Source organism: Haliaeetus albicilla, chromosome 26 (genome assembly GCF_947461875.1).
Source record: "Haliaeetus albicilla chromosome 26, bHalAlb1.1, whole genome shotgun sequence".
Classification (NCBI taxonomy): domain Eukaryota; kingdom Metazoa; phylum Chordata; class Aves; order Accipitriformes; family Accipitridae; genus Haliaeetus; species Haliaeetus albicilla.
The window spans coordinates 2,269,916-2,293,222 of NC_091508.1; the positions used below are offsets into that span (position 1 = coordinate 2,269,916).

The 23,307-nt window shown below is 49.2% G+C and overlaps 1 protein-coding gene across 1 annotated transcript in view; it reads right to left on the reverse strand.

The window, feature by feature from the left end:
* CR1 (complement C3b/C4b receptor 1 (Knops blood group)) overlaps positions 1–22,881 on the reverse strand; it is a 75,659-nt gene extending 52,778 nt beyond the window's left edge. Inside the window, 29 exon segments of the mRNA XM_069771840.1 lie at positions 46–240; positions 741–823; positions 2,534–2,633; positions 3,277–3,468; positions 3,990–4,178; positions 4,447–4,642; positions 6,566–6,721; positions 6,974–7,173; positions 7,712–7,891; positions 8,207–8,395; positions 8,973–9,155; positions 9,658–9,837; positions 10,346–10,525; positions 12,211–12,673; positions 12,756–12,775; positions 13,595–13,745; positions 13,949–14,118; positions 14,265–14,444; positions 14,815–15,003; positions 15,358–15,540; positions 16,549–16,740; positions 17,193–17,381; positions 17,948–18,130; positions 18,724–18,936; positions 19,350–19,435; positions 19,982–20,081; positions 20,621–20,815; positions 21,334–21,491; positions 22,643–22,881. Coding sequence (XP_069627941.1) covers positions 46–240; positions 741–823; positions 2,534–2,633; positions 3,277–3,468; positions 3,990–4,178; positions 4,447–4,642; positions 6,566–6,721; positions 6,974–7,173; positions 7,712–7,891; positions 8,207–8,395; positions 8,973–9,155; positions 9,658–9,837; positions 10,346–10,525; positions 12,211–12,673; positions 12,756–12,775; positions 13,595–13,745; positions 13,949–14,118; positions 14,265–14,444; positions 14,815–15,003; positions 15,358–15,540; positions 16,549–16,740; positions 17,193–17,381; positions 17,948–18,130; positions 18,724–18,936; positions 19,350–19,435; positions 19,982–20,081; positions 20,621–20,815; positions 21,334–21,418 — 4,822 coding nt within the window. The 5' untranslated portion in view covers positions 21,419–21,491; positions 22,643–22,881.
* Positions 22,882–23,307: the final 426 nt, after the last annotated feature.

A 23,307-nucleotide genomic window follows, 5' to 3' on the forward strand; every position in this document is an offset into this window, starting at 1 on the left:
CTAAATACTGAGCTCATAATAAATACTAAACTCAGATGAAGCCACCTTTGCATTCAGGTGCAGCTCCACTCCAGACTCCGTTTGTTTTGTCCATACTCGTACAACGGATGCTCACATTTCCAACGAGCTGGAAGCCAGAGTCACAGCTGTAAGTCACGGTTGAGTTATAAGCAAATTTTTCTACACCTTCGCCATCATGCTTTCCGTTGCTAATTTGAGGAGGTGAAGAGCAGGTGATTACTGCAGGAAAAAAGGTCAACACGAGTATTGATAAAAGCTTCAGTAACACTGAAAATGCAAAATGTTTCTTGAGTTCCACCTAAGATTCTTGAAGACAATAAACTTTGTGGACAACTGAAGATAGGTAACTAGCACTGCCTTCTGTCTTGATAATCTCTTTCTTGTTTCTGAAGTGTTTCTGTTGTCACATCTTTCCCCCTCTCACTCCAAGAGTCACAAAAATAAACAGGCAACTTGCCATGCCCTGGCTCATGATTCCTCAAAATCTCATCCTGTCACCTTCACTGCAACCTTAAGGCATGAGCGAATATGTTGATCTTGTGGGAACAAAACTGCTGAAATACAGTGTCAGCAGCAAAATGGATATTTCTCAGCTGCAGCATTGGTGACAGATCTGCCACATAATACTAACAAAAACAATGTATGAAGATAAGTTTAGACTAGTCTAGTATGCAGGATCTACTGGAGTGAAGTCAAAAGCAAGGCTGGATTAATCTTACATTTACAAGTTGGAAGTTTACTCCATTCAACGTCATTTCCTTTGAGCTGACACTGGATGAAATGCCTCCCGTCTAATTTGTACCTAAGTGAAAATACACAAGAAAAGAAAAGATTGTGTAGCTATCCAGAAACCAAGAACAATTTTTTCCCCTGGTACCAGTATGATCAGGAGTGTAGAAAAGCAGTTTTAAAGCAAGCAGACACGCAGATACACACTGGTTAGCAGGAAAGCTTCTTCACCTTGCTCTCTGCCAGGATCCTTGTTAATCTGTTTTTAGGTGATTCTCCCCTTTGACTCATTGCAGTGTGTATCTTCCATTGCAAGCATGGGAGAAGCCGCAGCTGGTGGGTAGCAGAGCACACGGTGAATGGCAGACAGTGCTGAGGTTAGGTGTGGATTCCCACATGGATGCAACAGGCTTGAATTTGCTGAATCAGGGACTATTTCTTCCTGCCTGCTTCCTGGCGGAGAGCAGTGCTGGGATTCAGGCTGCTGGCATCCAGTGCCTTTCCCACGCCACCGTCACCCACCAGGACGAGGTGACGAGGCGCAGAGCTCCCTCCTGAGCACACACAGCATCTCTAAAGGCCGAGGCTCAGCCCGGACTGCGGCTCCGCTTCGTGGCAGGGCTGCATTACGGAGGTCAGTTAGCTGGATCTGCTGAAACCCGCAGCGCTGGTGGTAGAGAGCGGGGTGCCCAGCACCCTTCAGTGCCACCTCCTCCCTAGCACGTTGCTTTTGGGTTGTAAGGGTGTAGCTGTTTTGCTAAAGTTTTTCCAGAAAAGCAAACGACAGCAGACTGCCGGCGTACCTTCCCAGCCGGTCCCTGCAAATACTCAATGCCTCCACTACATAGAGCAGGGACCAGTGAGGGGCAATAGGGATCCTGATTTCATTAACATGGCTTTTGGATTGGCTTGCTGGAAGCTAATGCATCCTGTTCTGACAGCACCGACACCTTCCCCAATCTCTGAATTACATCCTCCTGTTCAAAAAAATTCATCATTTGGACATGATTGATAGTATCTGATCGTGCTTAGATGGATAACATTATCCCTCCACCCTGATGTGTATTTCCAAAGCTGAATCCTAGAAGGGTGGGACATGCTGTCATTTCCCCGAAGTCCATCCTAAGGGAGTATCTGGAGAAAAAACCCCTGTTATATTTGAAGCAGCTGCAAAGATTGGCAGAACAAGCCAGATAATGCCAGCTAGTTCCTGCTAGGGAGGGAGGAATACTAGCCGGAGTTGCAAGAGCTTGATTTTGCAGGTCAGTCTGCTGCATGTGGACCCTGATTGAAAGCAGGCAGAAAGCATGAGTCAGCTCACTGACTGATGGAAAGTGTGCTTCACTGCAGTTTTCTAGCTGAACATCACTGAATTTTAAAAATGCCAACATAACCCCTTTTTATTCAATATATCTCAAATATGTTAGGCTGAAATATTTTAAGTAACTTGTTTTGAAGTCGATAGTTATAAACTGGCAGTACTGCTGGGATAGATACCCTGGGGCAGTTAAATTTCCTCTGGATGACACTTGAAGGAAAAGGCAGCCATAAATTCAGATCCTGGTCCCTTCCCTCCAGCTGTGTCTTATTCCCTCCCAGCCCAAAGCTGTCATTGAAGTGGGAAAAGCAGACCCATGCTCTGCACTCAGAGCAACACCATAGGAGCGATATGTTGTGAAATAGCAGCCCAGCCCGTGTCCACAAGTTCATCGCACTGGACTGGAGTTTGTATTCCAGCATCAGCACCGGTGTACTGGAGCTCGGGGCATTGCCCGTGACTCACCCGTCTTCGCAGAACACGTTCACTCTTGCACCGAACCGCAAGTCTGTCAGAGTGACCATCCTGCCGCCGGGCAGCGGTCCCGGGTCTCCGCAGGATCTCCCTGCCGGAGAATGAGGCCAGTGTTAGTGGTAATACACGGTGATGGAGAAATAAAAAAGGCTAAATAAGGGACAGACTTAGGGGGTTATACCCAAAGGTGCCAAAGCATTTGACTTCCCACGTGGGAGGTGTGGATCGCCATAAGGGCTCCACGCTCACAGCAGTGAGCATCTCACAGGAGGGCAGAAGAGAATATTTGCAGAGATATTTCCATCTCGATAGTTTGGCAGTAAGTACCTCGACTGTGACAAATTTATTGCTGCCGCATCATCAGTCTTAATATTACGTGGATTTCACCGAGAAACGTGCTTTGTCTTCATTTTGAAGTTAAACACTAGAATTGCAAATTAGCATTTGTCCTGTGCATATGCCCTGACCAGATGCAAACGTATTTCCTAACATGAAAATCAAACCAGATCTGTTTATGCCAGCAGGAAAAAAAAAAAGAACATTATTGACACTCCTGCTGTTCAGTCTTAAATATGAATGTCAAGGAATATCCACCTAATTTTGTATTAAGCATGTAGCTGTTGGGATGTTAACAAGCCTGCTGCATCGCAGCACGCAGTTTGGGAGCGGGTACCTGACCTGCTCTGAACTCCACACCTGCTTCTCAGCAAGTGGAGCGGAGCAGGGATACTCACTCCTGCACAGCTCGGCAGCTTCCGACCACGTCAGGTTTTCAAGGCAAGTGCTGGTGGGGGAACTTTCCGAGGTGTTCTCGTAGCCGGGGCGGCAGACGTAGCTCACGTTGGTCCCAACAGGAAAGAAATTAATCCTCTCGTCCACCGTGGACAGGGCAGCAAACCGCAACCTTGTCGGGGCAGCACAGCTCCCTGGCAGTCAAAGAAAGCGGGCCTGAAAGAGCCGCCCACCGGGAAGCATGCAAAATAAACCTTGGAATCACAGAAATGCTCTCACTACGGTGCTTTTGGAAAGCTCCTCACATTCATGGCAGGTTACTTCTCTTTTCTTACCAGGCTGCTATTCTGCTGAACGCATCTTTTACAAAGCGCGGATGAAGATGCATTAACTGCACAGGCAAAGCTGTTAGTAGAAAATAAGAAGTCGCATGCACGTGCCGTGGGGCAGCACACGCTGCAGCCGCTTGCACAGCCTCTGCCGGCCGGGGCTCGGGAGGTGTGCGAGCATCCCGGGGTCCAGGACCGACCCCCTCGACGACAGGCACGGATCCTGCACCCACCAGCAGCTCTGACAAACAGCGGCTAAGGGAAGTGGGTTTGTACCTCGCCAGGAGGACGGTGCCAATGCAGAGCAGCCACCGTAAGGGGCAGAAATCTTAAGCCAAATGAGAGACAGGCGAGGGAGCCGTGTTTCAGAGAAAGGAGGTATTTACGGCCACAGGGCTCGGGCAGCTTTGACCAGCGCGCGCCAGGCAGGCACTCCATCGTGTCCGACCTCCCGGGGATTTTGATGGCGCCTTCGGTGCACGTATACGTCACCCTGGATCCGATGGGGAAGCTGCTGGCCTGCTCGTCGCTGGATGGTCTGGAGTGGGTCATGCGAGGTGGGGGCCCACAGTCATCTGTGGCAGGAGAAGACCCCCTCCGGTGAGGACCCTGTTCCCTGACCCCTTCCCCATCCCCAGCGAGCATCCCGGGCGGGCAGCTGGGCTGGTCCAGGCTTCCCCTCCGGGCAAAGGCACCGGGCAGGGCTGCATCCCTTAGAACACCAAGCGATGGGTCCCCAGGCTTGGGGGTGGTGGCATCACCCACCCCAGCCCCCAAGCAGCGAGGTGAGATGCAGGCAGGTCCCGCTGGTCCTCCCCATGCACCCTGTGCCCCGGTACTCACCGCAAGCCACGGGCATGCCTAGGAGCCCCAGCAAGGCCAGGAGCAGTGCGAGGTGGCCAGATCCCCATGCCCCGGCGAGTGCCCCCCAGCTCAGGGTGCTTGGGTGCTTCCCCCGTCCTGGTTCTCCAGACCTCATTGCAGCAATTTCTGTGCTGCTCTGTTGAGCACCGTTGGCTCCAAGGAGCTGTTTCTGAAGCTGGGAGGAGATGCAGCACAGAAGACTCAGCCAAGCTTCTGGAGCAGTGGAAACCTTTCCAGAACACCCACGGCGGTAAAGCCTCTGGCAGGGACACGGACAGCAGCCATGGGTGGGGGACGACTGTCATCCACAGGCTCGGGTAAAGCCTCCCGGTCCTCCTGCCCCACCGTAAGGAATGGGGGAATAACTCAACCCTTTTATTTGACCTGAGACTGGCAGTGAGTGCTGACTAGCAGAACTTTACCAAAACCAAATGCTACCAGAGCAGAAAAGACCGCCACCCCCACCCCAGCCCCAAGCTGTATCCAGGGTAGGAAAATGCCTACTTAGTTATTTGCCTGAGGGTAATGCAACACAGATCTTCCATAAGCAGAGTTAGTGAAACAAAAAACAAAAGCATTTTCCATTTTGTTTGTTAATTTTTCTTGATTGACTCATTTGTAATTAGGGACGGGTGTGAACAAATACATCTGCTTACTGACTAACACTCTGAAATATCCTGCGTGACATCAGTCAAGGCTACTCAAACACACTCTTAGGTACACAGGGGCTGTAACACCCAGTTCTTATTCATGCTTATGGGTTTCAAGCCTTGCACAGGGAGATACGACACTTTCTGTTTGCAGTCCCAGGTGAGCTCAGCGTGGAGGGGAGAGAGGTGTCACACCAGGAGGGTGCAGCCCCGCTCTCCTTGTAGCACAGGGAGAACTGGAGTGGATCTGAGAGTGCCTCTCATTGCAGATGTCCTCACCGGGATGTGGTGAAGCACAGGATGCATTATCAAAATATTTTTCTGTGTAAAAATGGGAGACACCATCTCTTCCCCGGGCGTTGTGCCTTAGGCTCTAGTAACATTTAAAGCAACTCCAATAACTCATAAAGCATGCATGTCACAATGATATAACCTCAGCCCGTGGCTGCCATGCCATGTCATGCCCACTGCAGCTCCCTGAGCATCCTGAGGACCAAGCCAGGCTGCCAGGGCTCAGCTCTCAATCAGAAAAACCATTGGACCACACTGGAAATCTGCCTAATTTACAGCCAATGTGACAGAGTACAAGACACCCAGGGTTACACCTCCATCTTTATTGTAATCCTGCAGGGAAGGAGTAATTGCTGCATCACAGAGCAACATAAACTGATCATTGTTTATTGAGTAATAAAAACATTCAACGCTGTCTGATTCTTTACACTTAAACTTACAGCATCTATTCTTAGCATTTGCTTGCCAGAAATAGGGACGTGGAAGATGACACCACCACAAATATCTGTTGAGTACAGTGCTCAGCCAGAAACCTGTTGCCTCTTTTAAATCCAGGGATAACTGAATAGAAGCCTTTATAAATAGACTTCTTATATGCAACTGCCCTTAACTAGATGAATAGAAATCATGAGCTAGATTAACAGGAAATTGCGTAGTTAAATGCTCACTTCACTACTATTTCTACATAGAAGTATGCTAATGCTATGAGAGGCTGAGTTTGGTAGGGGCAGAGGGTACGGCATTGCACAAACCACCAGCTGGAAAATTACAGCAGAAGCACCTTCAGAGACCCAGACACTCATCTCAGCTAGAAGTTTACTTCTGTGGACTTCAGTCCCCCTTCTCTCAGCTTAGCACAGCTTATGCAGTGACTTGAAGAAGCTCAATTTAATTTCTTACTATGTCTCCTAATATAAAATCTGAAACAAAACATTTGTTAAATAGCGAATGAAGCTTGTCAGATTTAAGGAAAGGAGCAAAAATCCCTCTATGCTCTAGCATCTAGCATGACAAAAGCAATCTCCAATACATTGGTTATTATTTCGCTGGTTACAGGCATGCAGACATGAACCATAAAGTCACCAAGAGCCTTCTTATAGATACTGTGACTACACAAACTGCGTGTTCACCAATGGTGATCATTACAGGACTCAGTCATTCAGGTTTTCTAGTTCCACCTTTAGTTTTTTAATCTCCAGAAACAGTTTTTGTATTTCCAGCAGAGTTTTCACTTCTGCTATAGGCACACCGCATTGAAAGACCGTTTTAACATAATGAACTTCTTCGCATACATCAACATCACCTTCTTTCTTCTGTTAAAAAGTAAAACAGAACAAACAAAACCCAGAAAAAAGCATGTAAGATTGCACTGCAGCAGATGGAGAGCCACCCACTCCTCAGCTCTGAGTCTGAGCTGTCCCGTTTGCCAGGCACTGCCCCAACACAGTTCAACCCCCCTCATTCATACCATAAAGCAAAAGCTTTTAAGAAGTTCAGGCAGTTATTTTTCATATTAGAAGTCAGGCAGCATTCGTCCAGGAACTCAGCCAGACTAAGGTACTTACACACTTGGGCAATGGTGTCCAGTTGCCATCAGGCAAGCATGTGGCTGTCCAAGACTCTTCTGAAGACACGTCTCCATCATCTGAAAAGTGGTATCCGTGAAGGCATTCAAAAGTAACAGTCGCGTTTGTTTGGTACCACATTTTACCATCCAAGGTGCTTTTCAGCATTCCATTGGCCACTTGTGGTTGTGGACACAGAACTGAAAGGAAAACCCACAGCAGAAGGCAGCTCAGCAAGAGGGTCGTCATCATGTAGGTAGGAAAATACCTATGAAGTTTGTAAAGGCAGAGCCAGTGCAGGTGAACTTAAATCTGTGAGGCTGTGAAACCAAATATTAAAGCAAAGTTACTTCCTGAGGCCCTTCAAGAGGGGAGGGTGAAGGTCAGAACAGCCCCTGAGAGGTGTTATGCATTTGCTGTTTTCTGACATTGTCTCAATTCAGGCATCCCCATGCAAGAGTCTGCAGATCGACGTTTGTCAGTAAGAATGCTCTCTGAAGAGAAAGTCAGTAACAATGGTGTCTCCCGACCTGCCTTAGAGCCTCCTTTACACAGGACACTCGAGAAAAATTCAGCTATTGCCTGGTAAGCATCAGCTTCGGGAAGCTTGTTTCTTCCGCAAAGAGAGGAGGGTGCTAGGGGACCCCCCGAGGACAGACACAGCGAAACAATGCTGCACCCCAACCTCTCTGCACCGTCCCAGGGGACGCTGGATCGGCTCCCGGGTCTGGTACCCACCTGGCTGGCAGGTGGGCAGGGGAGGGTGCCAGGTACCGTCGGCCAGGCACCGGCTCTCAGCATCGCCGTGCAGCATGAAGCCTTCGTCACAGGAGAACCGCACGGCCGCCCCGTAGGGAAACGTGAACATCTGCGGAGTCATCCTTCCCCTCTCGACTGTGGGCTTGGGGCACCGAACCACTGCGGGGAGAGAACAGAGATGGGAGAGGTGGGTTTGGCTGCTGCCCTTGCCCAGGGACAAGGGGGAGCCAGGTCCAGCGGGGCAGAGCCGCTCTTCCTGGCTGCCTGATGGCCATCAGTGTAGGAGAACCAGAATCTCCTATTTCCACATGGAAATAGCTTCCTCAGTCCGGAGCTGTTGAGCCTGCGAAGCAGCCTGCAAAGGAAGCAGGATCTCCCAGCAGCCCTGCTCGCTTTTAATCCCATTGTGCTGAGCCCTAATATTGCACCCAGGTCCTGGCTTCAGTCTGATCCCATACAAGAGAAACAACTCACTCCTGCACTCCGGGGCAGGTCCACTCCACTCCAGGTTCACCCCGTCGTCGGAGGTGCAGTAGATGGAGTCGTCCCCAATGAGGGACAGACCATCCACACAGCTGTACTTTACTCCGAAGCCGTAGGGGAACTGCTCCGTTTTCAAGCCAGAGTGCTGCCCATTGGTGATTTTTGGAGGCGGACCACAAACTGTGAGAGAATAGAGAAAGGAAAAATTAAGATTTTCTTCATTCAGTCAGAGAGACAGAAGTGCAGGGAAGTAACAGAAGCCAGTTCTCCATGTTTATACTTAGGGTTGCTCTCCTCAAAGTCCTCCTTGCTTCTTGCCAGTTTTGGCCCTGCCTCTACCAGTGTTCCCAGACTGACCCAGCTAACCACCCCATCCCGCCAGCATTGCACGGCCCCAGTACCTCGGCATGTGCCTCCATCCCCTCCCCTTCAGCCGACCTTCCCTTATCCCTTCCTCTTTTCCACGAGAAATGATCCTGCTCATAAATGGGGTCAGGGAACTGTGAATATCATAAACCCCTTGAACAGCCCTCTGAGAAAAGGCTCCAAGTCCCGTCCCTCAACGCATTTAATCAATTAGAGTTCAACAGAAGATGAAAACGTTAAAGCCATTTAATGCTGTGACTTGGACCCCTTCTCCTAACACCACCATCTCCGAGAAGTGATGCTCAGGTTACTCCATTTTCTCACTGCTGTTCCTACCCGCTGCAGAGATGCAATTTGTGGCAGCCGCCTTGCTCGCGCCGTTCACACTCACCCTTGTCACAGTACGGCACGGGGGGTCTCCACGTCCCGTCAGACCAGCACTGGATCCTCTGGCTGCCCCTCAGCACATAGCCAGGGTCACACTGCAATTCCACCTGGTTCCCAAAGGTGTATTCGGCTTTCCTGGGGCTGATCTCTCTCCCGTGGTGGATAGTCGGGTTGGGACACTGCACCTCTGAGGAACACCAGCGTCAGAAAGGGCTTCCATGGTTTGGGTCAGGAGGGGAGAGCAGGAGACGTTTGCACAGCCGTGTTTTCCCATGGTGGTGGCTTGCTGACCCAGAGAACTTACCAGGTGGCCCATTAATGCTGACAGACACCTCTAACCAAACCTGGCATGTTCAGGGACAGTAATTATATGATAACAACCATTTCTGTTGGAAGGGCGAATGATCTGAGCCCTGTGATTAGCTATAAATTGTGCTAAAGGGATGATACATTACTAGCTGCATCACTGCATCATTGTTTGAACAGCTAAATAATCAGCACGAGTTGCAGCTATTTCTTTTCAGCCATGCTACCCTTTGAACAGCAAAATTATTATTCGTGAGAGCCAAAGCACTGCTCAATAAAGTCCTTACGGCACAGCAGCACTAGCATGTATTTTGGAAACGATGTTATTTCTACATCATTAAATCGATGCTTTGTTGGCAAAGCGAAGGAAATGGCGTACTTACTCTGGCAAAGCTTTGGGATTTCGGACCATGTGAAATTTTTAAGACAAGTAGTTACTGGAGATACATCGGGGAGCAAAGTGTATCCGGATCTGCAGAAGTAGGTCACGGTTGTCCCAACTGGAAACTCGCGCTGAGGGTTTCGGTCCGTGTGGTCGATGGCAGGAGGGTAGGGACAGTGACCTGGTGCCAGAGCAGGGGACAGCATGGACCCTTAGAGCTGGGGGGGGTCTCCCTCCCAGACCTGCTGGGGATGCCGCTGAGCCCTGCCTTTGGGGGAGCCCAGCCTGCCCCTTGGGCAAGGGTAGAAACCCCAGAAAGAAGCAAGGGACAGCAGCGACTCTGAACGTCGCTGTGGGGTATGGGGGGGTGAACTGAAATGGAAAAAAAGAACGGTGACAAATTCACCAAACGACGCGAATCTCACAAGAGTCTTTACTCTTGTACACATTTGTATCTCACTGGATGCACCCTGCAGTAACGCAGGACAGCCTAACCAGGACAGCCCTGCCGCCTTACCAGGGGTGATGAAAGAGCAGAGGGGAATCCTGCCACCGAACGTCAGACAGCGCAGCTCGCTGTGGTGCCCACCCTCCAACCCCTCTGCTGCCAACACTGCACGTGCACGTGAAATACAAGCAGGCAATTACACGTGGGAGACAAGGTAATGAGAAGAGAGATCTGTGCGTACCCAGGATGCAGGCGGGCATCCGTGGATGCCATCTGCCGTTGCTCAGGCACCGCACGATGGTGGTGGCACCCACGGGGATGTAGCCGGCATTGCACTCGAGCGTGGCTGTGCTGCCGTAGGTGAAGTTCTGTGCAGGTTTCAGCTGTCCGTGTGTGATATCTGGGGCGGGACACTGAACCTCTGTGGATCACCAAAAAACAGGGCTTTTCAGGATTATTCTTGCTGAATACAGCTACAGTGACCAACTGCCACTGCACCTCCTTCTGGTAAGTATGAGAAGACATATCAGTTTAACCACTGCAGCAACTGAGGCAGAGAGATTAGGGGTTAATAAGCATGCTCGAACAGCCACCGTCAGTAGGACTCCAAACGTGTAGTGTTTCCATTGCACACAATCAAACGCTATTTCTGCCCTTTCCTAATAGCACTTGCTCTAGCAGATTGCAGGACGACTCACCTGCGCGCTCGGGGTGGGGTAACTCCAGGGTGCTGGCAGCCCACCTCCAGCTTTACCATAGGCAAGAGGTTCTGCAACGACTGCCTAACCTCTAGCACATACATACACCACTGATGTCCCAACAAAAAACTTCTTTGGCCAGCTACTGTTATCTCTCATGAGAAATTTTTGGGGGCTGGTCACAAACTGTGATAACAGAGAAAACTAAACTAAAGGCAGCTCTAACTGGGATTTCCTCATGCCTTACAATAGGTGCTGGCAGGTCACCAAGATACAGTGCGCCTATGTTAAAAACATTCCCGGTTCACACACTGGGACAGCAGCACCCCAGGCACCATCACACCTGCACCTTGCCAGAGCAGCGCTGGCGATGCTGCCTTCGATACCAATACCCATGGAAAGAGTGTCTCTGTACCAGTATGTGTCTTCCCCAGGCCCCAGCATAGGTATTGGGACATGAGTATTATATACTGGGGCATGGGTATCAGGTATTATGTTTGGATTGGGACAGCGGACTCCTGAGAGCCACCATGAATTACAGAAAAAGAAAAAGGGTGTAAAGGCGGTGCCGGCAGCTGGGGGACAGCAGATGCCTCTGCAGGGAGGTGCTGGGGCTGTGCACACTGGGGAAGTTTCTCACAAGACCTGTTTTTAAAGGAACTGTCAGCTTCCAGACAGAAACTGCAAGTTATTCACCTTCCTAGAGACATTCATTAGTCAGCAGACCCCCACTTCTCCTGTACTGAAGCCAGCCTGTGCGATGTGTGGCAATTCACCAGCTACCTTCAGCACATCTATAGGCTGCCTCAGGGCTTAAGCATCAACCTTGGTATCAACCTGATACCACTCAAATTGCTAACTGTGACCCCTTTAACTAAATGGTAAAAACTATTACCTGTCTAATTGACTCTCCCCACCTTACCACCATCCTCTTCTTGAGCCCCAGACCATAAGGGCATCCTCCGACCCTGGGAACAACTTCTCAGCTACCGCACGGATGATCGAGGCAAAGTTCTGAACTCCAGACCAGGAGAAGTCCTGCAGACAAGAGACCTGGCGCCAGGCTGTCCCAGCGACACGGTCGTACCCTCTGAGCCAGCTGTAGTTCACAACGGTCCCGGGGGGATCCGTACCCCAACGTAAGCCTTTTGAGAAGCATTGGGAATTTTGGGGTGGCTCTTTGCAAGTATCGAGAGGTGCAGCTTAAAGAGGAGAAACAGGCAATTCGCAGGAGCCGCTGAGCTCAAGTCATCCTTACAAGAACATCAGGCACAGCAAGAGATTAGCAGCAACTTCAGCCAGGGGAAGGTCTCCCACTGAATTTTACTAACACGATCATCACATATTTGATCCGTAAGCAAAGCGGAGCCACAGAAGCAAAGAAAACAAGCAGGGGAGCGACACTCACCGAGACTCCCAGCCGGCTGCAGCACAACCACCATCGCTGCCAGGAGCTGCCCCGGCCAGCGGAGAAACACCGGCATGGTGCCGGGAGCTGCCGGGCCAGCGCCGCAAGAAGGCGAGAGCCTGTCCCCACCGAGAGCCCTCTGGGGAAGGGGAAGCAGCTGTGGGAAGTTGGGGACAGGCCAGACGAGCCACGCCGACGCTGCCACCCCCCAGCCCTTCTGACCTGCCCAAGGAGAGGGCTTGCCCTCCCTGAGCTCTCCAGCAAGGATGTGCCATGGGAGAGAACCCTGCTCTGCCTTCTTCCCTGGTGGGGACAGCGGGAGTAAAGCTCTTTTACAGCTAGAAGTGCTCTGCAGCATCCTGGTCTCGTTTCTGAAGCACAGGGAGCCGCTGATCGGTGTGCTGGGCAATGCTGTGCATCCACTTTGCCTCTTTACCCCAGTGGCAGGCGGAGGGGGCACAGGCTGCTGTGCAAACAGCCCCCACATACGCCTGCACTGCGCTCAGGGAATAGCAGCCCTCTGTGCCTAATCAAGCAATGATTACTGAAGCACCTCTTTCCTTCACTATAGATAGGACAGAATTATTAAAAGCCAGACACAGCTGTCATTACAATTGCAGCTTTATTATAATCTCATGGAGGAGGATTACTGGCCCGATCACAAGATGCGTGCTAACAGAGCGCTTCCCTTTTACTGGATGTTGCAGAAAAAAATCAGCCTTTTTTTTCTTTACACTTTCATTTCCAACAACTGCTCTTGGTGCACACACAAAAATGCAGCGAGCGGCACCGCCGTGGCCTCAGATACATCTGTCCTGCTTGGGAAGAAAACCTGGCATTTTTGTTTTGCTGGAAGACAGGCTTTGAAGTTTTCTTCATTGTGCCTGCACTGAAGGTCACAGCTAATTAGGCAGTTAAGTGCTTGTTCACAATAACGAATGCAACATATATGAACAGAGTAGCAATGGGCTATACTGGATTGCAGCCTAAGAGGTGCAGCAGCTGTGGGGCGAGTGCGGGTCAGTGGCTCTTACCATGCTCATGCCTGTCTGTACGGCCTCCACTCGGCTCCGACAAAGGTTTACTTTCCACTCAGTTCCTTTCTAAACTGTGCACTTGTCAGTATAACAAACATATCTAAATGCAAAGCTTTGAAATGTATAAAGGGATGTACAAACCTAACCCAGTGAGGTCTGGCAGAAGGAGTCAGAAGTCACTTTCTAACTCCCTAGATGACCAAATCTGTTTCTTAGCTGATTGGTAAATTTTTTTCTGGCTACTTAAGCATTAGCACGAATTACGAAGTCATAAAAAATCCTCAGTCAGCATGATTATTCGACACACAAAGAGGACAGGTTTTATGATACCAGTGATGACAGTTAGCCGTTTGCTGTGCTTCTTAGCTCCCTTTCAAGTTTCTGGATCTCCAGGTACAGTTTCTGGACTTCCAGCAGAGTTTTCAGTTCTGTCAGAGGAACTCCACACTGGAAATCTTCACTACTTTGAAGAATCTTCTCACACTTATCACGCTTTTTCTTTAAAAGAACCAAAACAAAGACAGAGGGCATGAGACTGCTGCAGGGACCTACGTGCTGAGCATCCCCCTCCTACCGCAGCCCCTCAGTCAGGCCAGCCCTCCTGTAACGAAGCAACCCCATTCCTGAAGTTGGACCAGTGCTATTCCAGACTGTAAATGGGGCAAGATACAGACAAAGCCTGGGCAGGTGGTGGTACTTACACATGTGGGTGGTGGTATCCAAGTGCCCTTAGCTGAGCAGGTAGTTTTTGAGATTACTGCTGAACGGCTACTACGTCCGCAGTGGAACGACAGAGTTTCATTCACCTCGTACAATAATTTAGCAGGGTAAATCACTAGCATCTCCTGTCTCGAGGGTTGGGGACACCGAACTGCAAGAAAAATGCATGCCAAAAAATAATGTAATGGGAGGAGTTGGAAGAGAAAACGCCCTGCCAATTCCCCTGTTGCTGGTGATTCAAAGGAGCAGCACCTATGCAAACCAGCTGTGGGGCATCTGCCCGGGTCTGGTACCCACCTGGCTGGCAGGTGGGCAGGGGAGGGTGCCAGGCACTGTCAGCCAGGCACCGGCTCTCAGCATCGCCATGCAGCATGAAGCCTTCGTCACAGGAGAACTGCACAGCCACCCCGTAGGGAAACGTGAACCTCTGCGGAGTCATCCTTCCCCTCTCGACTGTGGGCTTGGGGCACCGAACCACTGCGGGGAGAGAACGGAGATGGGAGAGGTGGGTTTGGCTGCTGCCCTTGCCCAGGGACAAGGGGGAGCCAGGTCCGGCGGGGCAGAGCCGCTCTTCCTGATGTTCTCTGCATCAGTTTTACACTCAAATGTGAGAATTGACCCTCAGCTGCCTGCAGCAGCCCCCAAGGAGATGGTACCAGTCCCTGGGGTTACTGAGCAGCTCGTGGTGCCGAGACCTTCGCACAGGAGCTGGAGGAGCTGCACAGTCATTAAACCGCTCTGGGTTTGGAGCTCCTGGACCAGGGCAGGTAACGGGGCTGGGGCTTAGCCCCAGCATCGTACCCAGGTCTTGGCTTCAGTCTGATCCCGTACAGGAGAAACGACTCACCCCTGCACTCCGGGGCAGGTCCGCTCCACGCCAGGTTCACCCCGTCGTCGGAGGTGCAGTAGATGGAGGCGTCCCCAATGAGGGACAGACCCTCCGCACAGCTGTACGTCACCTCTGCGCCGTAGGGGAACTGCTCCGTTCTCAAGCCAGAGTGCTGCCCGTTGGTGATTCTTGGAGGGGGGTCACAGACTGTGGAATAACAGGAATTGATAAGAAAAGAAATGCACAGTTATCATACTCAGGTGAGAATCAAAACTGCATCTGGGAAATCAGTACAAGAGTTAACTTCATGTTTGTAGCGCAGCAAGTTCACATGAAGTTGCTGCCTGGCTTCTTGCCTCTTACACCAGCTCAAGGCACCCACTTCTCGCTCAGCTCCCACCTGGGTCACATCTCCAGGGAGAGGACACCTGAACACTTTCAGCCCATGAGCCGGTGATCATCATCCTGTTCCCAGAAGCAGATGCTGAAGGCAGGTCACCTTCTGACTGCTGTTTCTGAATACCGATGCACGAGATCTCTTCTTGGCACTGTTACACATACCTTTATCACAAAACGGTAATGGGGGAGCCCAGCTCGCATCAGCCTGACACTCGGTCAAGTCCTGGCCCCTGAGGACATAGCCCGTATCACATCCCAGCCTCACTTGGGTCCCAACTGTGTAGTCATTTCTGCTGTTGTAAACCTCTGTTCCATGAGCAGTATCTGGCCTTGGGCAATGACTTTCTAGAAACAATGGAGAATAAAGGACATCATGTATTTTCAGAAAGAATTCCAGGGAAGATTCTTTCTATGGAGAAGACAGTTATCAAGAACATCTGAACCCTGGGAAAAAAGGTGACTATCATACAGATGCAGGTCTCAACACTTCCTTTGTCACTCTATTCTACAGTCACGTTTTTCTGAGGCCATTAGGAAAGGCACATGCTGCAGAGCTGGGTCCATGCCCAACCGAGCCGAGCCTCAGGGCTCTCAGCACCAGGCACCGCTATTGTCCCAGGGACTGCAGCCCCCGCTTTCCCACCGAGCTGCACTCGTGAGGTTGCTGAGCACCTCACAGGCAGCCTTAGGGCCAGGACAAGCGATCGTCCATGCTCTAAGGCTGGCTGTCCTGTGAGGTGGAGCAGGCTCTTTCCCCCTGGCAAGGTTTTCCTGAGCTTTTGGGCTCAGGCTGCTTCCAGCAGCTTGCTGGTATTGCTGTGGTGCCCCATTGCTAGGTTATTAGTTGCAGCAGTGTCAGTTATTTACATGGTTGCACTTTCTTCTGAGAGGGGAAATGCATTGAGAATATCCTCTGCTCCCAAGCTTCATGTCAGCAAACCAGCCCAGCTGTTGTCCAAAGCACAAACCACATCCCCTTCCAGCTGGGTAAATGTCTCCCAGGCTTCTTAGGAACCTTCTAAGCCTTTAAAAGCTACCAGCACCCAACCCTTTGCATCCCACCTCCCCAGACACCAGCTCAGCCCCCTGTCCATACAGCAAACCACAGGCAACATGATGATCCATCTGGATCTTTTGCTGCCTATTTCTTCCAAGTTAACACAGGAGGACTAGATCCGGGGATACATGGCAGTGGAGCAAAGTTCTCCTTGGCTACTACTACCATCATCTAAGGCCACAGGTAGATTTTTCTGTGAATGTCAGCAGACAACTACGCTGTACAGAGTGACCCAAACCTTTGCGGTCAAAAATAAGTAGCTGCCAAGTCAACATGCTTCACCAACTCTCACCTACCTGGAGTGCACTCTAGTACTTCTGGATCCCATCTACCGTCACTTAAACACTGAAGCACAATGCTATTGCCATGACCTTTGAAAGCATAGCCATCATTACACGTAATTTCCAGTGTGTCTCCATATGCATAATTTTCTCTCCATGCATTTAAGAGCTTTCCATTCCTGACATCTGGATTTGGGCAATGAATTCCTGAGAAATGCCAAATGTTAGCAAGTGTGAAACCACAGCAAAGCCATCTGGATGACAGCAGATTTGTGCTTTGTAAGACAAAGACACATCACAATGCTAAATCTGCCCCAACACCGTCCCGGGGCGCTGCTGGGGGACGGGGTGTTTGCAAGGGATTCTGCAACTGCAACCTCCCCTTGGATGGGGCAAGGGGCCCTTGGCACCACAATGACTTTTTCCACAGGTTCAAGGGACTAGAAAGCACAGCTGGTAAATAAAGCAAAGAAAACTCTGTGGCTGGAGAATAAATCAAAGGAGTTCAAGAGTCAGAGCAAAGACCAGAGATGTGCCAAGCTGTCCCCCCGGAGCATCCCCCCTCTCTCCCCCACCCTGCGATCTGCACACAGCCTCTTCATTCAGTAATAATTTTGCCAAATCATAAGGGTAAGTAAGCCAAAGGAACATACACTTACTTTCACAAGGTTGTGGAGTTTCAGACCATGTAAAACCCGGCAGACACTTAATGTGCCGCGTATTTTCTCCCGGGCTGAACTGATGGCCCTCCTTGCACTCGTAGGTGATGATAGTATCCACAGGAAACAGATTGCCAGCAAGTTTTGCTTTAAAAGCATTATGCACATCTGGAGGATCATCACAGCTACCTAGGAATGAAATACCAATTTAGGGACATTGCCAGTGATAAACCAGTGAGGCCCATGATGGCATGTAACATAAGGGAGAGAATTTGGGTAAAAATCATGGGCTCACATTGTTCTTTCTGAGATGCATTTAATTGTCTGAGTTCAGTAATGCTAAAGAATGAATGCAAAGGAGACAAATGAAAACAGACCAATCATTTCAGACTGCATGGTAATTTTCCCTGTTACGAGATGTAATTTCTAATAAAGTTTATACTATCTGCGGCTCTACCAACAAACTTTAAAAATAGTAAATATAGAAAGGTTAATTTAGTCCCTTTGAATTCTACTAAGAAACGCTCACCAGCTTGAATGGGACAAAGCCTTAGTCTCTATGGACCCACGTCATAAATTCCTAAAGTCACCTTTAGTGCTACAGAGAGATTAGCCAAAAAAAAAAAACCCAAACCCCAAAAGTTAAATCTTGGAGCCATCACTTTCATGACCTACTGCCTTCTTAGATGGGTTGGGACTTCACTGAAGCAAAGGTGCTGGATGAGGTGGAGGAGTGCTCGGTCCCCCACACTTACTGAGCTGACAGAGCGGCAGCGGAGGGTCCCAGAGGCCGTTTTCTTTGCAGGTGGACGTTTCGCTGCCGTTCATGGTGTAGCGGAAATTGCAGTCGAACATGACAGTGTCTCTGTAGGTGTACGTGTGCCGGTACCCGCTCAGCACCTTCCCGTCCTTCACGCTCGGATACTCACAGTTAATCACTGTGTCAGGGAAACGCCACCACTTAGGAAATCAGCAGTTAGGCTCAAGAGGGGAGATGAGGGTATTAAAAACATTCTCGTAGCATGAGACGTGTTCACCAAAAAGGCTGAAAATGGACATGACGAGGAAGCAGGCTGACATGATATTTTTTAAACCCTTACCCCATATTACAGCGTTTTTTTATTTCACACTTTTTATTAAGGCTAAGTGTAAAAAGAACATAGGAAAGGCAACAGGTATCACCGCAGGTTTCTGAATTCTTTGCAGGCGTTACGTTTTACACAGGCTGGCAGACAAGATGCATCGTCTGGTCTGCGAACGCTAATAAAATCCCACTCCCACACCCCCTGCTGACATGGTGACCGTGAGCAGTCACGGTCCCTGCGATGGGAGATCCTAATTCCCGTTAACTGCTACCAAACCCAGAGGGTCTCATCTTCAAGATGTGATTCCAGCAACATAAAGGAGGGAGACAGCTCCAAAGAAGAAAACAGCTCTAGCAGACCGGGCAGTAGGCAGCAGAGAAGGGGCTGCAGCTGGTGCTGCTGCAGTTTGCAAGCGCGCACTCACCCCATGCATGGGAGCACCTCACCTTTGCACTCTGGGGCTGGCTTGTTCCAGACACCGTTTATGTTATCTGTGGTTGTACAGAAAATAGAGGCATCTCCCACCAGTGAGAAAGGTGTCTCTCCCCTTCTGACAGTGTGGCACCAGTAAGTGACAGATGCTCCGTATTCAAAGAGCTCTTTGTCAGCTTCGCTGTGCTCTCCATTAGCTATTTTTGGAGGTGGTAAACATGGTATGGCTGGGGAGGGAGTGGGGAGAAACGGTAGAGGGAGGGAAGAACAAGAGAGAAGGAACTTAATTAGTTTTGAACCAAAGGTCTGGTAAGAAAAAAATTGAAAAACGAGGTGCCAGAAGGGTCAGAAATTAAGGGCAGGTCTCAAAGGAGTTGCAGCCAGCCCACAGGCAGTGGAGCTCTGACCTGGGCACCGAGTGGTTTTGGGATATACCGGTCTTACGTGCAGCTGCCTTACTCCCAGACAGTGAATAATTTTTCTGCAGGATGACGCAGGAAGAAAAACACCAAGAAAAAAATGCCTTTCCAGACTCCACCATGCATTGAACTGCTGAAATCCTCAGCAGGGCAACACGACTGCTTCTTTATCTATCCCCAGTAACATTTAAGCAGTAGACCAATTAAGGAGCTCTACTTACGCTCACAGATGGGAATATCTCTGTCCCATGTAACAACCCCATTTTTAATCACACATTGAATTTGAGGATTTCCAACCAGTCTGTACCTATGTGAAACAGGGGAGAGGAAATCAACTGACCAACTCAGTTTTGATGTATTACCTTTAACATCACTATCAGGATGGTTTTGGCTTCCTTATCATAATTACAGCTGATCAGAAATTAGCCATCAATGTCATTTTTTCAATGACACACTGGCTTTTGACAAAAGCATTTTTTTAAATAAAAAAAAAAAATTACATGGTTTCTAAGGAAAAAAGTCTACTTTATCAGCTAGCTGTAGCTATCACTACAGCTCTGAGTTTAGTATTGATGTATTTTCTTAAAAAAGATACTGAAACATTGGAAATGGATTATAAAGGGCCAGGAGAGTGAACTTGAGCTCAGGAAGAACTGCCTCAAAGTATGAGGTTAACAAAACTCAGTCAGTCTTAAAGCTCTCAAAGGAAAGCTTAAAAGATATTTCAATCACTGTCTGCAATTACCTACACTGGTAAGGCCTCTGACAGCACAGGCTTTAATCTAGAGGGAAAAGACTTCAGAAAAATGGCTGGGGAAGAAGAGGACCCGTGCCCTGAGTGCTCCTGGCTTACCCAGTGTTGCAGGTGAAGCTCACTGTTGAACCAAAACTGAAATTTTCTCCCATGACAAGTCTGCCGTTGTCTGGCTCTCCAGGGTAGGCACATGGTTTTGCTGGGGGACAACAGGAAAGGAGTTAGTTCTTATTTCAGTTTCTTGAAGAACTGGGCGAATGCAGCAGGCAAGCAGAAGAATCCTCCAATATTGAGCAAGGGGATGGACCAGAGACCTCCAGATTTCTCCTCCAACCCTAAATTATTCCGTAATTCATGATGCTGTTAAGACTTGCATCGTGACCTGCAGCCAGCCTCTGCAGTCTAAGTGGGGTTTTGCAGTAACCCTGGCAAGCACGACAGTGTTTCTTCACAGCTAAAGGATTCGCCTACTGCAAGTCTGACATACTTTTTTGAACGAAGAGTTACAAAGTGCCTGAGCAGAACATCCTTTGAGTCAGCAAACACAACCAGCATCAAAGCAGGTTTCAGCTTTTGCCATCATTGCCAGTACTTAGCGGAATACAACTGGTGCTTCACATCAGGTCACTCATCTCCCACCATCCCATGAGGTCACTTTGGATGCTGCTCTGACAAAATGAGCTGATTGCATCAACAAATTAAAAAACAAAATCAAAAGTCAACCCAAAATATACTCACGTACGCAGATATCCTGTTCTGTGCCGTACCACCTACTGTTCCTTCCACAAATAAGGATGTTTCGGGCATTAACGTTTCTCATGTAACCTGGACGACAGACGTATTCTACCTTTGAATTATGGGAAAATGAGGTAATGCCTTGGTATTCCTCTTTGAGTTCTGCAGATGGGAAACGTGGTGGAGCATTGCAGACACCTACCAACAGAAACTCCATCAGAAAGACACTGGGAGGAAAAGCAGTGGGTGTTCAGGCCTGATTTACTCTGAAGGTCCAGGTGAGGACACTTCGGTGGCCTTAAAACTCCTTAAAGCTAGAAGCAAAGAGGACAAGCACAGTCTGTGACGGGGCATGGCTGAGGCTGGCAGGGACAGGGGAGGAACATCACCCACCCCAGGTGGTCCTCTGCCCCTCACACCTCATCCAGCAGTTTCAAAGGCTGGTCACAAAGTCCGGATTAACCGTTTCCTCTCCCCAACTAGTATAAACCCTTGCACCTTTTTCAGCTGGAATAATTTTACATCTGTTTTACACAGAAAGGGAAAAAAAGGCAAAAGAAGATGGATTCTAATCACAAAGATTTACAATGTTCTCAAAATGCAAAGGCTATGAGGAAAAGAGAAGGATCCAAGTCTTGTGAACCCCAGGAGAAGGTTTTCCTTTGAGGGATCTTAATTCATCCTGATGGACTTGCTCCCTCCTTGTGTTCACTTACTCTGGACAGCCACAAGAGCAGCGGCGAGGAATAACCCAAGGACAGTGGTGCGATCCCTCTGTCTCCCCAGCTCCAAAGCTGGCATCTTTCTTTATTCCAGCCTCCCTGCCTGGAGAACCCACAGAAGTTACCACATTCTTTTTCCAGGTCAAAAGTATCTGTAAAAAATAGCATGGGGGTATTTACACTCAGGATAACCATAGCTCATATGGACAGGTCTCATTTCTCCACCCCTAAGCGGTTCTTACAGTCGTGGCTGGGGACCAGAAGCTGCAGGAGCTATTGCAATACTCTGCAATACTCAGCTCCTCTGCTGGCTCCTCTCTGACCAATGGGACCGATACCCAGTGTGGAGGAGCTGGGATGCTGGGGCAGAGCTAGATTTGGGTGAGGAAGGCTGGGTCCAGCAGACCAGACCCAGAGACATGAAAATACAACGTAAACAGGACAACTGAGTGCAGATGTTAAGCAATTTCCATAGGCTTTATTCCACTCGTCTCATTTATTTGCATTTTTGGGGAATGCAGCTTTTGATTACAATATTAAAATAAAATTTGAAAAAAAAGAAAAAAAAGAAAGACTAACAGCTCCACTCAAACCATAACATAAATGCTTTGTAGCTCTTCAGGTTCCACTTAAAAACACTGTATTGCCAACAGTGTTCTTCCCAGCCAACCAGCCAAATTAATACCTGCAGGGCCGTGAGTTTATCTATGCCTTCTGGAAAAAGTCCCCTGAAAGTTATCTTATGGGTAAAACATTTTGTTTTAGTAACAAATCTCTTGGAAGCAAATTCCTAGTCAGATGAAATTCTGCTGGAGTCACTACAGTTCCCTAACAATAAATTACATGTAGAGAGAGAGCAAAGTACCCAACCAAAAAGATACAGCAGTTTTGTGCAAACTACATTAACTGGAGTAAAGCTATAAAGCATACAAGTCATTCAGGAGACCGAATTGCTTTAGAAAATGGAATTTAAGTGCAACTTGGACTGATCTGGCACTCCTAGAGATCAGCAAGAGTTGCCTCTGACTTTGTTATCCAGGATCATCATTTATGAGCCTAAATCCTCCCAATGTTATGTACGCTCCAAGTGCCTACCTTCCTCCTGGGAATGAGAGAGTCTTTCTTGATGCTCCCACCCTAAACCCAATGCTTCTTGTGGCTGTTTCATTTCTCTAGCTTTCCTTCAATCCTTGTTACAGCTCTTGGTTTAATTTGATTTAATTTATTAACCTTTGCAAGAAAGCTCCAATCCAGTTCCGAAGAGCAATGTCACCTAAAGCTGTATTGCTCAAAGCCGTCTTACCTGGAGGTCTGGCAGCAGGAGATGGAGAGACCCGGCCTCTTCAGCTCTTGCAAGACAAAGCGATGACTCTCCTCACCCAGCCCCCCTGGCTCCAGGCACCGCAGCACTCAAGGAGGACTTACCTTATCGTACACCCACACACTCAGACACGGCTCCACGCAGAAAAGTTTGAATTCTGCAGACACCAGAGTTGTGCCAGTTGACCCATAAATCATTAACTCCTTCTCTAAGCAAGAAGGAAGTAGTTTATTCAACCCACAAAGTGAAAGACTAGAAAACTGAGCGCAACCCAAGCAGATGTCGAAATTGTTTGTTTTCTGCATGGAGCTGCCAACTTTGTTGAAACGATCCTTGCTGAGCAGGACGCTGCCCGTTCCACCGTGCAGCAACAGCACCCGGCCAGTGCCGGTCCCCAAGTGATGCCCAGGGACCCTGGGGACACTTTGGGGACCTCTTCAAGAGGATTGCTTCGCCCTGGGGCATGTCAACCACGAGCTCATCCCTTCTGACCTCAAAAGCCTCTGGCCAGCATTCAAAATATGGTTTCTTCAACCAGCTCCACTTAATCCCACAAAAACACCACTGGCAGGAGCTCTGCAGCACACAAGGTCCCAGGGAGCATCACTCAGAGCCGAACACCCAGGTCCACGATGGGAACCCAGCTG